At 35.2% G+C, this 18321-nt stretch overlaps 1 protein-coding gene across 8 annotated transcripts in view; it reads left to right on the top strand.

Moving 5' to 3' along the window:
- MDGA2 (MAM domain containing glycosylphosphatidylinositol anchor 2) overlaps positions 1 to 18321 on the top strand; it is an 841756-nt gene that overhangs the window by 623753 nt on the left and 199682 nt on the right. For 6 of the 8 annotated variants that reach the window (XR_006699884.3, XR_010588464.2, XM_073997338.1 and 3 more), the window contains exon 8: positions 14661 to 14954. Coding sequence is in view for 5 of the 8 variants with exons in the window: in XM_073997338.1 (XP_073853439.1) it covers positions 14661 to 14954 (294 nt within the window). In the remaining 3 variants the exon portion in view is untranslated. The remainder of the gene's footprint in view (positions 1 to 14660; positions 14955 to 18321) is intronic. The other 2 variants (XR_012415765.1, XM_073997339.1) reach the window with 1 other exon arrangement.

Raw genomic sequence — 18321 nt, 5'->3', positions numbered from 1 at the left:
TAAGTATGAATAAAACAAAATCTATGCCCTCTATATAGAAATGTATGCATAATAATGAAGTATGGTTATTGATACTACACAAAGTACAGTGATAAGAAAACATCATAATAACTAACATATTAATATATTGAGTGTTTACTATATGCCATACCTTGGCTTAAGAGGTTATGAGTGGTAAAAAATGTGAAGTAGGTACGATTATGCTCACTTTAGGTAAACTGAAAGGTGCAGACTAGCCAACTTTCCCAAGGTCACCCAGCTAGTAGGTGATAGAGCTAGGAACTGAATCTAGGCAGCCAGACCTAAGTCTTGCTCTTTACAAATATATTACAAAATTCAAAGTGTTTAGAGGACACTTTCTTGAGCATTGTGCCATTTTATCATTACTCATTAAATTCTTCTTTTCATCAGCTTAATCTGCAGACAAGAAAACTAAAATTAAGACATCCCTTTGCCAAGGTTACACAGCCAGTATGTGGATTACAACCTGAGCCCAAGTCAAATTTCTAATCTTGTAAATTTACAAGCCTTCCAAACTCTCCATGTTTATTAAAAAGAATCTTTTAATTTGGAAATAATCATTAGCAACTATCAGCTACAAGAAGTCTTACTTCTTGTGAAGTGTAGTTCTTGTGAAATACAAATATATGTTTTCATAATACATAGTGTAATTGAAGATAATGAATAACCAAATTTATCAGTCTTGCCCCTAGTCTTAGGCATATTTGTTGATTCAAGGGAATCAAAAATGTATATTAAAATAAATTGGTATTATCTCTAACATTGGGTACAAATTGTAACATATGTGACTCTGCTTTTGTTACTCCCAGAGTGCTTGCTATTAATTTAAAGGATAATACATTTATATAAATGTATAAAAGTGTATTTGGATAAATCATGGCACCATTTCTAAGAGCAAGTAGGCAAGGATGCAAATATGTTATGGAATATAAGAACTGTAGGAATTTACGAATCTTAGTTGGCTTTTTAGCTATAGGATCCTCCTGCCTATTATTTGTGGTTTGTATAATAAACTGTTTGGAGTGCAGTATCCAACTTTTAAGGCTAAATTTCTTTATTGCCTGCTTATATATAAATAATTATAGTTTTTCAGATTTACTCTGCATTATTTGAAAAAATAATAAACATGACTAAAACTTGATTAAGAAGGTTAATTTGAGGAATTGGTTTCTAGTTCTCAGAAATGGTTATAGGTTACTAGTTCTTCATGGAATGACCTAGTCATTTCTTAGTAAATAAGTATCTCATCGCTTTACTTGATGTTTTGCATTCTATCATACCCCCTTTCTTTTATTTACCTTTTTTTTTTTGAGATTAAGTCTCACTCTGTTGCCCAGGCTGGAGTGCAATGGCGCAATCTCGGGTCGTTGCAACATCCACCTCCCAGGTTCAAGTCATTCTCCTGCCTCAGCCTTCCAAGTAGCTGTGATTACAGGCGCCCACCACCACGCCCAGCTAATTTTTGTATTTTTAGTAGAGACAGGGTTTCTCCATGTTGGCCAGACTGGTCTCAAACTCCTGAGTTCAGGTGATCCACCCACCTTGGCCTCCCAAAGTGCTGGGATTACAGGTGTGAACCACTGTGCCTGGCCCCCCTTTCTTATTATAGCAAAAAAAATCCAGTGTTTCTTTTATAGAGTCCCCTCCAACATTCTCAATCTAATATATATTTGTTGCTTACTACAATTTTGACATAATTCTTTAACAAGTTGAAATATCTTGCTCCTGTTTACATGTTTCAGAAAAAAAATAGTTTTCCACATGTGAGACTTTATATACTTAATTAGTGATGATTATTTATTTATGTATTTTAGTATATGAGAAACATACAAGTCAGGGAGGTTAAAAAAAGAAAGAAATATTTGCTTTTATGTTTCTTTTTTTTTTTTTTTTTCCCAAAGAGGTTAGGACATTCTCTTAAGAGATTTATTTTAATTATTCTAAAAATGTTTTATTATAAGCTCAAGTTAGAAAACCAAATTATATGAAAATCATAACAATTCGAGATACTTGAAATCTTAGCCGAATAGTACCGTAGCAACCTTAGCTGAAGTTCCATTCACTTATCTGTTCATGAGGCAGCAAGAATAGAACCTGTGTTTATTTGCAACTGGTCTTGTAGCTTGAGTAGCAGGGAAAATATGAATGCCACGCAGAGAATGATTTTCTATTTTGTTCTTTCATCTTACACTTTGTGTTCTACTGAATCCCTCAGAGACTATTCTTATGCCATAGCAACACCTGCTGGGTGAGGGAAGTTGGAACAGCCACAACTGTTGCCTGCCAAACCTGTTTTCCTGATTGAATGGCACTGCATGCTCCCCATGTCCAATACCAAACCTTTTAGAGTTGCTACCCTCTAGGAACCTATTTCTCCCCATATGTTTCAAGTAATGAACAATGCCATTCTAATAAGATTTCCCCATTTCTTTCAAATATAGGCATTGTGTATGTGTGTATATGCACGGACATTTCCCCTTAAAACTTCCAAATGCACATGCTGTGATATTTTAACCTCATGTTTGTTTTTAATGTAGGTTTTCATCCTGTTCAATTGCTAGATTTGTAAACATTGTCAATCCTGGTTTGTTAGCATCTTCTGATTTATTATGGGTGAGGTACTTGAAAGTGTCTGTCAGTGTAAAAAAAGGCAGTTTTTATTTAGAGTGTGATAAGAGTTGTATTATGCTTATTCATATTATGGACAAAAACACTAGGCATACCATCTGGTGTGAAGATGTATTTATAAATAACTGCTTGTTTCATATATGAAACATTTACACACAGGACTGCAAGTAATACAAGTCTTAGAATATAGATCCACATGGACATTCTATCATAAGGCCAACTAGCCTTTCCTTTACTGCTGATTGAGGAAAGTCATGGAATGGACAGATTGCTCAGTATTACCAAGTGCTGCCAATATTTTAGCGTATTATTTCTACCTCCTTGTATCGTTACTGTCTCCAAATCAAAGTCTAGTAGAAGTACTAACACTACAAAAATATATTGTTTCTTGGTGGATATTTAAAATTTAAAAAGAAAATAGTTCATATATGAAAAATGATCTTGAAATTTATATGCTTTAAAATTAAGCCTTGGATAATCAAGAGCTGATTATTAATCAATGATTTTCTTACTTTGGTTGCTTAATAACCTTGATTGGTGCTCCATCAATCAATCCACTTATTAAGCACCTCAAAAAAAAAAAAAAAAACCTTTAAAATATTACATGATGTGGGAGCTACTGAAGAAATAATAAAACCCTGATGCTTACATCAGGACACTTTAGTTACATATGTAAGTGTACATTTCGTCATGACATATACAGAATAAATTGGACATGCTCTAATTCAGAGACATGGAAGATGAATAAAAATGCAGAAATCAGGAAAGACTAAATACAACATGAAATTTAAATTGGACCTTAAAGAACGTAACAATCATTGGATGTGCGGTCAAACTCATTCCTGAAGAGAAGGAAGGAAGGTTTGGGGTTTTGAGTAAGTCAATTATGTTAAGCAGATGAAAAGACCAGCCTCAACTGAATAGAGAGCTTTCCACAGAAGCACTATGGCTTATTAAGGTTTGACAAATAAGATGGAAAACAAGCAGTGGGATTTAGACCTTCTGTTCTGGTAAATGGGAAACTACTGTAGCTATTTAAATAATATAGTGACATGATTTTTAAGAAAGATTTAATTGAGAAATGGTAAATAATTTTTTTAGATGAAGAAGAGACATTAGTCAATCAGATCTTAGTAATTCATTTAAAAGGGGAAAGACAATCCAGAAGGACGTGTAACAAGATAATATTATTATATTAACCTATGGCTCAGGCAAGTTCTGCATATTTTCAAACAACCATCACACACAAAAAAATTAGGTGCTGCATACTATATTACTCACCATGTTAACTTCACATTTTTATATACTAAGAATTTTTTCCAGTAAGTATCCAATAGCAACCTTTATTCCTTTAATAAAAAATGAGTTGTAGTTTAGCCATCTTCCATCAAACCGTTTGTTGCCAATCATGATCTCTAAAAGGAAGCAAATATCAGCAGGTCCATTAATAAATGAGGAATGTCTAGCATGTTGGATTTTTTTGGTCACCCTGAACATCTCTCAAACGCACATTATTGTGTTTTAAAAATTGACACGCAGTTATAATCATACTGGAAATGGGTCAACATACTAGTTTAAAAGGTATTATTCAGACTTGGAATGGATTTTTAATTTGAATGAAATTCTCAAATTTGCCTTGTATCATTATATGAATATTTTCCAGTGGCCACTGTGTTCTTATAAATTTTGTATTTTAAGGCAATTCTTCCAAATCTCAGTGGTGTGTTCATATCAGCTGTGAGGTATATGGTAATTATAATATTTCAAATATTAATGTATGGAGGTTTTAAAATACGTATTACAGTCATGACATTATTCTCACTTACACTGAATGTACTTTCTTGAATGGAAGAGAAATGAGTGGAGTTACAACAAGCATACTGACAATTTCACTTAACCAGAGGCTTATCTTACTTATCCTATTGTGAGCTATCATTACTGATGTGCCATTGACAGTTGTTGCAAACGCATATTATTTAGTTCTTTGCTTCTATGTAAAACTACTTTGTGACTTCTCAAAACTTCAAAATCTGAGTATATTCATGTGCATGTCTCATGCTTATGAAGCCAATCTGTAAATGTGCTAGCAAAGAAGAGATGGAGGACTGCTGACACAAACACTGAAACAGCACTCAAGTGTGACAGAATATCTTTCCTTTAAAACTGTGCTCTGAAATAAAGATGTTGCTTACCTTGGAGTCTCAATCAGATCACCAAAGATGAAACTCATCAAGTCTACAGCAATTTTTTAACCCATCTCTTGTTTTGAAGAAACGCACCTGTGTGCACACGCATACATACACACACACACACACACAACACAGATTTGGTTCATTTGGATTATTTGCATTGACACATTTACTACTTACTTTAGTTGTACTTTTTTACATTTGTTTATATCTGGTCAGGATGAGAATTATTGAATTCTGTTCTCTAAGGGTAACTTTCATAAACACAGTATCTCTGAAGTTTTATTTATTTATATGTTAAATGTAGACTATACATTCTACTTGAGAACATACATATCTTTTATAAAGTACTTCCCTCCAAAATTCAGGTATAATTGAATTAGTGCCATGCTTATTTTAGGATTCTTGGAAATATGAGTCTGATTGTCTTTCGGAGGAAAATTCTATTTATTACTGAGCTTCTTATGATTCTTATATTGAAAGAAATATAGCTTTTGTTTCAATATTTACTATTAAAGTACACTACAGTCATCTATTTAAACCAATAATTCCATAAAAAGCACATTCAGATGTCTTTGTTTCAGACAGCATGATATTTTTCCGCATAGTTCAAATGAACTAAACTTCTGCATTCTTTTTAAGCCATTTTCTAAGTAAAGAATAAAGATTAAATTTTCTCAGCTGCCTTCCCAATGAAGAAATGAAAATATTTTCTTTTTCTATATTTGCTTTATTTTACAGTCTGTGATCAGTGGAAAAGTTGACAGAAAAGCAATTTGTTCTAGTCGTTTGTCTATTTATTTACATTTGGAATGAGAAACTTTGGTGTCATATCATGTTTTTCCAGTTTCTCTGATTACATCTCCTACAGTAGCATTTCAGACAAAAAAATATCAAGGGCTGTGTATAGACTGTATGTTAGAGAATGTATCTGCATTTTTTAGGAGTGAATTTTTCTTTTTTCTTGTGTGTGTGTGTGTGTGTGTGAGAGCAACATGGCTGTTTATTTCACCTGGGTACAGGCGGGCTGAGTCCGAAAAGAGAGTCAGCGAAGGGAGATAAGGGTGGGGCCGTTTTATAGGATTTGGGTAGGTAAAGGAAAATTACAGTCAAAGGGGGGTTGTTCTCTGGTGGGCAGGAGTGGGGGTCACAAGGTGCTCAGTGGGGGAGCTTTTTGAGCCAGGATGAGCCAGAAAAAGGAATTTCACAAGATATCATCGCTTAAGGCAAGGACCGGCCATTTTCACTTCTTTTGTGGTGGAATGTCATCAGTTAAGGCGGGGCAGGGCATTTGCACTTCTTTTGTGATTCTTCAGTTACTTCAGGCCATCTGGGCATATATACGTGCAAGTCACAGGGGATGCGATGGCTTGGCTTGGGCTCAGAGGCCTGACATTACTGCCTCCTTATATTAATAAGAAAAATAAAACAAAATAGTGTTGAAGTGTTGGGGTGGCGAAAATTTTTGGGGGGTGGTGTGGAGAGAGAATGGGCGATGTTTCTCAGGGCTGCTTCAGGCGGGATTAGGGGCGGCGTGGGAACCTAGAGTGGGAGAGACTAAGCTGAAGGAAGATTTTGTAGTAAGGGGTGATATTGTGGGGTCATTAGAAAAAACATTTGTCGTATTGAATGATTGGTGATGGCCTGGATGCAGTTTTGTATGAATTGAAAAACTAAATTGAAGACACAAGGTAAGAGAAGGAGAAAAAACAGGTATGGAAGGACTAAGAATTGGGAGGACCTAGGACATCTAATTAGAGAGTGCCCAAGGAGGTTCAGCATAGCCTTGCCAGCAAACATTATTTATTTACTTTAAAAGGGAATTTAGAGTGGCGGTTTCGGATAGCACTAGGAGATATCAGCTGTGATGGCTTGGAGAAACAGTGTAAACCGGCAGTGTACACACGAGCAGGGCATTTATGAGTAGTTGAGAACGGTGAATAGGAGTATGACTAGACAGAAGACAGTAGGGATGAAAGTTTTTTGGGGTGCAGTCTAAGTTGATCTGGTGTCTGGAATGAGACTGGGACCTAATAAAAAGGAGTGTCCACACAGGAGCTCAAATGGGCTGTAACCTGTAGCATTCCGAGGACAGGCCTGAATTCTGAGAAAGGAAAGTGGTAAAAGTATTGTCTAGTCCTTTTTAAGTTGGTGACTGAGCTTGGTGAGGTGTGTTTTTAAAAGACTATTAGTCTGTTCTACCTTTCCTGAAGATTGAGGACGGTAAAGGATATAAAGGTTTCACTGAATTCTAAGAGCCTGAGAAACTGCTTGGGTGATTTGACTATTAAAGGCTGGTCCATTATCAGACTGTATAGAGGCAGGAAGGCCAAACCAAGGAATTATGTCTGAAATGACCGCGGTGGCCTCCTCAGACTCTGTGGGAAAGGCCTCTACCCATCCAGTGAAAGTGTCTACCCAGACTAAGAGATATTTTAGTTTTCTGACTCGGAGCATGTGAGTAAAGTCAATTTGGCAGTCCTGGGCAGGGGCAAATCCTCGAGCTTGATGTGTAGGGAAGGGAGGGGGCCTGCACAATCCCTGAGGGGTAGTAGAATAGCAGATGGAACACTGAGACGTGATCTCCTTGAGGATAGATTTCTAGGATGGAAAGGAAATGAGAGGTTCTAAGAGACGGGCTACTGGCTTGTAACCTACATGGAAGAGGTTCTGAAATGACGACAGAATAGAATGGGCCTGTGAGGATGGAAGGAGATATTTTCCTTGGTCTAAGAACCATTTGCCTTGTGTGGGAAGAGATTGATAGGTGGAAGTTTCAGCGGGGGAGTAGGTGGGAGTGGCCGAAGTGAAGAAGGAAAACTGCCTTGAGGGATAGAAGTTGGAAGCTAGCTGCTTTTTTAGCTAACTTATCAGCATAAGCATTGTCCTGAGTGACGGCATCTGATGCCTTTTGATGGCTACTGTTTTAGCTACATTATCAGCATAAGTGTTGTCTTGAGCGATGGTTGGGGGAAGAAAATAGATTTTGGAAGTTATGAGAACTCTAGAGAGTTGAGCATAGTTTGTGATTTTTAGGGCCTCTAACAGTATTAAAGCAGTGGCAGCCGCTGCGCGCAGACATGAGGGCTAGGCTAAAACAGTAAGGTCATTTGGACAGAAAGGTTACAGGACACGGTCCCGGCTCTTGTATAAGAATTCTGACTGCACTAACCATGTCTAGGAAGGAAAGGTGTTGTTGTTTTGTGAAGGGGTTGGGATTTGGGAGATCAATCGGACACGATCGGCAGGGAGAGCACGTGTGTTTTTATGAAGAATTATGCCGAGGTAGGTAACGGATGGTGAAGAAATTTGAGCTTTGGAGGGGGATACCCAATATCCTTTGGAGAATAAATGCTGAAGGAGCAGAAGTGTGTCTTGTTGAGAAGATTCAAAGGAGGGGCTACAAAGAAGAAGGTCATCAATATATTTAATAAGGTGAGAAGCAGAGAGGTGGAAAGAAAGTAAATCATGGGAAAGAGCTTGACTGAAGTAATGAGGGCTGTCCCTGAAACCTTGTGGCAGCACAGCCCAGGTAAGCTGCTGGGACTGATGGGTGTCAGGGTCAGTCCAGGTGAAAGCAAAGAGAGGCTGGGACTAGGGGTGTAAAGGAATAGTAAAGAAAGTATGTTTGAGATCCAGAACAGAATAATGGGTTGTGGAGGAAGGTATTGAGGATAGGAGAGTATATGGGTTTGGCACTACAGGGTGGATAGGCAAGACAATTTGGTTGATAAGGTGCAGATCTTGAACTAACCTGTAAGCCTTGTCTGGTTTTAGGACAGGCAAAATAGGGGAATTGTAAGGGGAGTTTACAGGCTTTAAAAGGCCATGCTGTAGTAGGCAAGTGATAACAGGCTTTAATCCTTTTAAAGCATGTGGCAGGATGGGATATTGGCGTTGAGTGGGGTAAGGGTGATTAGGTTTTAATGAGATGGTAAGGGGTGCATGATCAGTCGCCAAGGAGGGAGTAGAGGAGGAGTTAATTTTTCTAGCAAGTACATTGCATAAATGTGGATCTTACATGGTATAGACATTTCAAATATTTATGCTAAATTTGATATGTTTTCATTATGAGACAATTTTTTAAAAAAATAATTTGATTTAAGACCTAAAAACCAAATGATAAAATTAAATTTCATGTCTTCAAATTGCCTCTTTCCTCTGTGTTATTTTAAAATAATTCATAACTTATCTATTCAAATATTTAAATGAAAGAAAAAAGAAAACTGGAAGAATCTTTTCTTGACTTCTTTAACTTTTTCACACACCCACACATCTCCAGATCTGCATCAGAAATATATTCTAACAATGTATTTTGCATAAGATTATGCTACTTGTATGAGCTACTAATTGTAGAATTACTATATTTCATTATTATTTATCACATTTCTTCCAAAATACACGATTCATATCGATTATGTTTATCTCTATTATCTATTATTTGATAGCTTTTTATTTTCCTATGTTCCTACCATCTTCTGCTCTGCCTTTCTTTCTTTCTCAGTTATTTCACAACTTTCTTATCTGTGCCAAGCAGGAAAGCAAGACCCTAGACTTTAGAGACAGCTTAAGGCTCTGTGCCTTTAAGGAGCTGCCTAGTCAGGGATATAAACATAGAAGAAAATACAGGACAAAGTCACAAGGACAAGTTAAATGGGTAAAACATACAATGTAGTATGTAGTCAGGAAGAATAAGTAACCAGGTCAGCCTGGGGTTACAAAAGGAATAAGATTTGAACTGAGTTTCAACACATGGGGCAGACAGAGGGTGCTAGAAGACAGCAAGAGCCAGACGCTCTGACCATGGAAAAGAACTCCTCGTTCAAGGGCTCAGAGGTGAACTAGTCGGTGAAACTTCAGTAAAGGAGTGTTAACAGGAGTTAGTGATTTTAGAAAAGCATTTCTCAGTCTATGTTTTCAGAGTATCATTTCCAGAGTGAAACATTTGTGTTACTAAAATGTGAAGTTTTCATTGAATAAGTTTTGGGAAATAGATTGAATTAACATTTTTAAATTTTCTGGGCTTCTTGGGCCCTGTAATATGTTAATATGTACTATATATATTGTTTAAACAGTAAAAAAAAAGAAGGAAATAAAGAAAATAAAATTTATCAGTAATCCCACACTCAGAGAGAACCACTCTTAGTGTTTTGGTATAGTTCTTTCTAGGATTTCTTTTCCTCTAGACTTTTCCCTATGTAAGTCTCCTCTTCCCTGAATTGGTGCCCAATTACCTTGCTACTTAATGTACATATTCTGTGTAAAATTTTGTACTCTATTTCTGTTTGTGAGAGATGGTGTGCTAGATGATAACAATATAAAGACAGAGCATGTATGTACAGCCTACCCTTCAAGAAGCTTCCTGTTAACACTCATTGAAATTTTTTTTTTAAAAAATTTATTGTATATATTTGAGGATTGCAACATATTATGGGATACATATGGATAGTAAAATGGTTACTATAGTGAAGTAAGTTAACATATTCATCATCTCGCATAGTTACTTCTGTGTGTGTGTGTGTGTGTGTGTGAGCCAAGAGCAGCTAATACCTAGTTATTTAATATATAAAAATTAGATATAACTGTTTATACTGCACAGTGACATGTTTTACACACTGAATAGTAGTGGTTATAGCTATTTATACTACTTGCTAACATGCTTTTCCCACTTAATGTAAATGCCTTATCAATATATAGGTCTATTGCATCATCATTTAAAAAGACTGTGTCATATTCTATTTTTCAACTATTTTATGATTTATTTAACAACTCCATTAAGCTGTTTTCAGGTTGTTTTTTAAACTAAACCAGTGTTGTGACAAGCACTCTCATCTAGGATTGTAGTCTTCATAGTGACATGAACAAAACTGTTTATGATGATAAAGCTTAGACAGGGCAGCAGGAAGCCTGGAAGATGAGGCTAGTGACAGAGAGACCACTTAGGATGCTGTCACAAGAGGATAAAATGATGACTTCTACTGAGAAAACTGCCTATGGCCATGAAAAGAAACAGGCAGATATGAGACATAGTTTTAAATAAAGAAACAACAAGATTTGATGGCTGTTTTGAAGTGGTGAACAAGAGGAAATGGTGAAACATAATATTGTATGGTTTTCAATTAACAGATGGAATCTGTTGAAATTAAGTATTAACCAAGTCAAGAAATAAAATAGTGTTTAGGTTTGAAAGACTTTTGGAATATAAAGACAGGCTGCAATTATGAGCCATTGGAATAAAGTTATAATTTGTTATTATCAACACATAGAGAGAAATCTATGAGAACAAATGAGATCTCTCAACAGAAAAAATTATAGTTGAGTAATTCTAAGGGATAGAAAATTTAGTGGGGACAGAGAGATAGAGAAGCATATAACAGCTTTGAGAATTATAGTTTTTTGGCCAGGAGAGTTGTAGGGAAAGGTTAACCCTGACTTCTAGATTTAAAATTTATTTATTTATTTATTTTTGATATGGAGTTTCCCTCTGTCACACAGGCTGGAGTGCAGCGGTGCGATCTTGGTTCACTGCAGCCTCCACCTCCCGAGTTCAAACGATTCTCCTGCCTGAGCCCCTGAGCCTCCAGAGTAGCTGGGACTCCAGGTGCACACTGCCATAACCGGCTAATTTTTTTTTTTTTTTTTTTTTTGTATTTTTAGTAGAGACGGGGTTTACCGTGTTGGCCAAGATGGTCTTGATCTCCTGACAGTGTGATCTCCTGCCGCCCTCCTCGGCCGCCCAAAGTACTGGAATTATAGGCGTGAGCCACCACATCTGGCCTAGGAAGAGATAGATATTAAATAATCTTTTAGCTAGATTTTGCTATTTTGTAAAACCTGGGCTAATTTATCTAAAAATCAATTTTTGTGTTATTGAGATTAAAATTGAGGTTTATATTTCTGTAACTTTAATTCGGCAGGGAGGAAAGTTTATCTAAATACATGAAAAACATAAACAAATTTTAAAAGGGATATTTGAACTATTTAGCATGATAACATTTTAAAAAATTATAGCTAGTCAAGAATCTATTGTGATTTGAATGGTCTAATGTAATAAGTTGTTTAAATATCCATTTTATTAAGTTAGGAAGTAAGCACTATCTTTTGACACCACTTCTCTTTTTAACTTTTTACTATTCATGTAATCAGAACATCATTAACGTTGAGGCTAATAAAGTACAAATTCTTAGTTTCAAAAATGGTAAGGTCAAGCACAGTGGTTCACGCCTGTAATCCCAGCACTTTGGGAGACTGAGGAAGGTGATCACCTAAGATCAGGAGTTTGAGACCAGCCTGGTCAACATGATGAAACCCTGTCTCTACTAAACATACGAAAAAATTAGCTGGGTGTGGTGGTGCACACCTGTAATCCCAGCTACTCAGGAGGCTGAGGCAGAACAATCACTTGAACCTGGGACATGGAGGTTGCACTGAGTGGAGATTGCGCCACTGCACCCCAGCCTGGAAAACAGAGCAAGACTATCTCAAAACAACCACCACCACCAAAGGTAAAATTAATACAGACAGTGTTTTTGGTTGGCCAAGATCATGTAGCTTGTTTTTGGAACAGATATGGATTGTATATTTCAAGTAATAACACTCCATTAGTCTTTAAAGTTATACATTTTTTCATTTATTTTTCACAGATTTATCTAAATTTGGATATTTATTTTGGGGTTGGTATATCTTATAAGCAGTTTTGACATATGAAAAATATTCAGATATAGATAATTGATCAACGTAGTTATTTAAGAAATATAGACATTGGCCTTATCCACTGTGATAGCAGTAATAAATGACTAAATAAATAAGATGATAAAAGATAGATAAGATAATTTGCAAAATACTTACTGTATATTCCCTCACATTCATCTTGACTCTTTCATATTTGAAACAGTGACCAAACGACAGGCAGGGATTTTGTCCAATTTGTCACGAGCATGAAGAGAGAAGTCTATTGCGAACACTCAAAAGTTATTAATTCCAGATACCATTGTTTATTGAGCCTGCTTCAGTATTCATATTTATACATTAGCTACCTACTATAAATTAGTTTTTGTTTGTATTCTGTTCAAATTGAAGTATTTATTGTCTCTTATTCTCAATGTTCTTAATTGTTTATTTTAATATTAAATATTTGGTCCTTAATATTATCAAGGGGGTTTAAATGAAAACATAAAATACTTAATTGCGCCTGTCACATAGTAGGGGGATAATAAATGTTAAATGCTGAGGTTATTCTGCACCCTTTCTCATGGAGGGTAAGTATCATAGTTCCATTCCAGTCCCATTGTTACAGTATGCTGCTTAGATTTTAATTACATCATTCACTTTGAAAAGAACAAATACTTTGCCAAAATTATTTAATTGTTTCTATATACCAGAACAAATTATTTAGCCATTTGGGTTTATAAAATGAAGCCATTTTAAACATGTATTTTGTTAATGTCAATTTCTAGGATGTATATATCTACTTCAAAATGATGGTGGTTAATATTTCATATTGTTTAAATTCTAAGATGTTATGCATTATGTAATTTGTTTTTTAAACAATAAGTAAGTGAAGGAATTAAATTAAAAAGTGAATTGAAGATATTTGAATAGGAAGATAGTTGTCATATCACTTTGAACTTGAATTTATTTGTCTCTATAATAAGGGCAACAACATTTCAAAATTAGTTGAAAAATAATTTTAAACGTAACTATGTTTGGTTTTGTACCTGGACACTGGGGCATAATCAAACTAAAAGGAAGAATAAAACCTTTCACTTTTCATTCATGTGCAGTACTACTTCCAAAGGGAACAGATAACATTTATCAGAAGGATAGAATTATTCATGTTTCTGGTTATTTGTATTTATAGCATTCTATTTAGCTTGCCCTTTTTTGATAGATGTTCTACTGCACAAATGCATTTGAAATCATATACAATTATAAAAGAAATAAGAATCTTCCAGTGGAACTAGTGATAATGTTTGTAAGAAAGATCATTGTATAGTACTTCCCTCATATCACTTAATGCTTTTCACTGAATTCTAACCTAAATATATTTCAGCACAATAAAGTAAGTTACAGTAAAATCAATCTAACTTTTCATAAATATCTGCTGTAAATCAGAAACTAGCTTTACTTGAGAAAAATTATAATTCTTATATTCATTGAAATATATTTTGAAGATTTAATTAAAATTAACTTTGTAGAAATATTGGCAACATTATGGCAAACTATTTACAATGACATCAAAATATTATGAAGTGAAATAATAAGAAATTCAAATATCACAAAAAATTAAAAGTCCAAAAATGGAGAATAGAATGGATTGTCAAATTGCTTGATTTTACTCCCACTAGGGAAAAAAAACAAATCTTAAATCTTAGCAATTTGGCAAGTTTTAAACCAGTCAAATCTTATGATTTTAGATCAGAGGTTTCTCTTTTTCCCTTTCTGACTACTTGCACTTACTGTGACTGCTAAGTCTACACAGCTGAATGCTACTCTCCTATGAAATGCAAATGTTAAAGCCCCAGTTAATGACTAATTATTACAGGTCATTGAGAAGATTATTTTTATGTTGACCATTCATTTTTCAATTGAATGCCTTATTTATTTTGCTAATGTTTGAAGTCCTCATTTTAAAATATACAGTGAAAACAATTAAGAATGATTTTAAGTGAGAGTATATTCCATTTATTCCCAAGGTTTTTGAGCATCCGAATTGTCACATTTCTTCCAACAGCAGAAATTGTTTCCTTATGATTTTCTGTATCTGAATATGCTTTACCAGTTTATACTAACCTTGAAAAATTTTCTTTTTCCCATTTCAAGTTCCACCCAATCTGACTGTTCCACAGGAAAAATCACCATTGGTCACCAGAGAAGGAGACACAATAGAACTGCAATGTCAAGTAACTGGCAAACCTAAACCAATCATCCTTTGGTCTAGAGCGGATAAAGAAGTTGCAATGCCTGATGGATCAATGCAAATGGAGAGTTATGATGGAACACTGAGGATTGTGAATGTGTCTAGGGAAATGTCAGGAATGTACAGATGTCAGACCAGCCAATACAATGGATTTAACGTGAAACCAAGGGAAGCCTTGGTGCAGCTCATCGTTCAGTGTAAGTAAATTCCCTTTTATGCATTTCCATGTGGGGACAAGGGAAGAATTGTTACCATTATTCTACTAGTAATATGAGGTGATTTTTGTAATGGGATTGAATGAACTATTTCTACATTAATGATACCCAATTTAAACTGTAATCTACCCTAAATCTGCTTTTTGCATGAGTTTATACACACTAATAGTGTTGTGTGTGTGTGTGTGTGTGTGTGTGTGTGTGTGTATGATAATTATGATGATGTTATCTGGTTAGTTAATGCCAAATAATCAACAAATCTAATGGTGAGAAACTGTCCATGTGCAATAAGCAAAGTGGAAACTGGAAGTAATTGCTAATTCAGGTTGTAATACATGTTTGTTTTCACAGTCCATGTTTTTACTTCAGGCAATTGCATGTCCTTTTCCCAAATTATCTACCTATTTCAAGCATCTCTTTGCTTAAATTTTGGAGATCTAGTCATTGAAATGTTATATTTGCATACCTGAAGTTGTAACAGTGAATTACATAATTATCTAGTAATATAGTGATAATTCAGGAAAGTCTTAGATGCTGAATTTTTGCCTGATTTAATCTTAGCAGGTAATTGTTTTACTCTGAGAACTGAATAAGATACATTTTTAACTATTTTTCTATTTTTACTGAAATCACAGTTATAGTTCTAATTAAAAATATAGATATTATGGACTTTACATTTGCTTTTAGCATTCAAACCACCTAAATCTACACACTTAAGGGTCAAGAAAATGCACCAGTGTTACTATTGTTTGGTTTTTACAGAATGCCCTGGTAACTGGGCTGCCCAATGGTAAAGACACTGCTGAAAGAGAAGAAAACGAAACACAGTCTACTCAGTTTCTAATAGTTCTACTGCAAATTTTAGTTGATATACTATTTGTTAAATATATGGCATAAAGTTTTCATTAAACAGATGAATTAGGTTAAAACCATGCACATCAGTAAACAATGTCATTTTTATCTAACTCTTTTGTAACTCAGGAACTTGAAAATAGAATTTAGTCCAAGAATGTCTATTTTTATATTAGACTTAAAGTTGTTGGCAGAATGAATTAACTATTTTATATTTTAGAGAATAATGAAAGTATGAAAATATGCGTGGAACTGCTTAGCTACAAATGTATTTGTGTATGAGATATGAGTGTGGGGTGAGAGACAAGGTTCTGGGTGCTGCGTAACCATTCCCTGCCCCTCTCCTATAGAACCTCAGATTCCAGTTATGCTATTTGTCCTATAAACATGCAAACTGATATTTGCAAACAAATGACAAATAACTTGGCTTGATTTCTAATTGATTATGAGTTTTTTTCTCCAAATAAGGTAGGTTTTCAATGTCAGGTTCCATTCGGCAATGGAATATTGCCTTTTTCTCACTGGTCTCTATACTCATGACAGTCTGTTAATGGGTATGAGGATCATGTGAAAACAGGTTTCTGAAAAAAAGAAAAGAGAGAGAAACTGCTTCCCATTTTCTAAAAAAAAAAAAAAAAAAAAAAAAAGATACCTTAAGTGACCACAAAGGAATTTGATATACTTTGGAACACTTCAATCTTGTTGGTAAGCACAGAATTCTGAGCTGCTTCGAGTTATGCACAAAGCTTCAGTGTTCTTGCAGCTATTAGTGCAATTAGTTTTCACTCTGCTCACTCCTTTCTGCAGAGGCTCTGATGCTAATAAAAGCTACAGAACCCAGATGGCTCTAGAGAACTTCAAATTAAAGTTTCAAGAAATCAGAATCTCCGTTCTCCATAGAATATACTTAAATCCAGAATTTTATTGATTAACTAAATTTCCTGTTTTTTCCTTTTTCCTGCCTCTTAATTAGTCCCCTAGAAAATAAATTCAGCATAAGATTTTAAAATTCAACTTTATAATAGGAATGACAATTAACAGTGGCACAGTTGTCTAGTGTGACAGGGATGAACATAATTGAATAAAAAATACCGATAGACACAGGCAAAGTTTAGTTATTTTAACATGGGTAAGATGATACAATTTATCTGCATCCCAAGGTGACTTCCTGGAGCAGGGGGTATAATCCAACAGCATTTCCTCTCAGAGGCAAACTTCCCTGGCCTGCCCAGGAAGGTAACCGAATGCAGGCAATCTTGCCAGCTCTAGGTGAGGATCATGTTATCATGGCTTTCAAGGACCTCGCTTCCATATATTTCCAACTCTTCTGAAGAACCTGGTACAACATGGTAATTTTCCAGGTACAAATAACTGGTAACAACTCCAGAATATTCCTGAGTACATCAAAGGTTCATTTTCCAGACATATATTCTCTGCCAGCAGATCTTGCCTACATGCCTATCTAAGGCTTATTCTTGCAAAACTAATAGTATAGGAATTCAGATAATGTTTTTAAATTGATAAACAGTCTAACTTTTATAGTCATTTTTTTAAGAGACAGGGTTTCACTCTGTTGCCCAGGCTGAACTACAGTGGCATGATTATAGCTTACTGCAGCTTTGCTCAGTAAAATCGGGCTCAACCAATGCTTTCACCTCAGCTTTCCGAGTAGCTGAGACTACAGGTGTGCACCTCCATACCTGGCTAATTTTTAAATTTTGTGTAGAGACGGGGTCTTGCTATGTTGCTCAGGCTTGTCTCTAACACCTGACTTCAAGTGATCTTCCTGCCTCGGCCTCCCAAAATGTTGAGACTACAGGTATGAGTCACCATGTTCATCCTGATTTTTTTTTTAATTTGAAAATAATTTATCATTTGCTTAACTTGGATACCTGTGCTACATGTAAGAAATATTAATATGTAATATTAAAACTAAGTTATATCATACATATGTGAACATACATATGTATACATATATATATATATTTTGTATCATCCTTAGCAATTAAGTCTATCAATGCAGATAACAAGCTATGCTTTATATATTTTGTATTCCCAGCATAATATATTTTACATTATAGCTGTTCAGTAAATTTGTTGAGTAAATATAAGTTTACTCAACAGTAAATTTATTGTGTAAACACAACACACAAAAAGTTCATGCCTGGTTTGTTAGTCTATTGTTGCATTGCTATAAAGAAATACCTAAGACTGGGTACTTTATAAAGAAAAGAGGTTTAATTGGCTTACAGTTTTGCAGGCTGTATAGGAAGCATGATGCTGATATCTGCTTCTGGGTAGGCTTCTGGAAGCTTACAATCATGGCAGAAGGTGAAGTGGGAGCTTGCACCAGAACAGGGGCAAGAGAGTAACCTGGGATTCGCTACACATTTTTAAATGAATACATCTCACGAGAATTCACACTATCCTATTGCAATGACAGTACCAAGGGGGAATGGTGTTTAACCCATTCATGAGAAATCTCACACCAAGATCC

The sequence above is a fragment of the Macaca fascicularis genome, chromosome 7, assembly GCF_037993035.2.
Source record: "Macaca fascicularis isolate 582-1 chromosome 7, T2T-MFA8v1.1".
Classification (NCBI taxonomy): domain Eukaryota; kingdom Metazoa; phylum Chordata; class Mammalia; order Primates; family Cercopithecidae; genus Macaca; species Macaca fascicularis.
The sequence above is the reverse complement of the archived record's forward strand: the minus strand, read 5'-3'. Positions and strand labels throughout refer to the sequence as shown.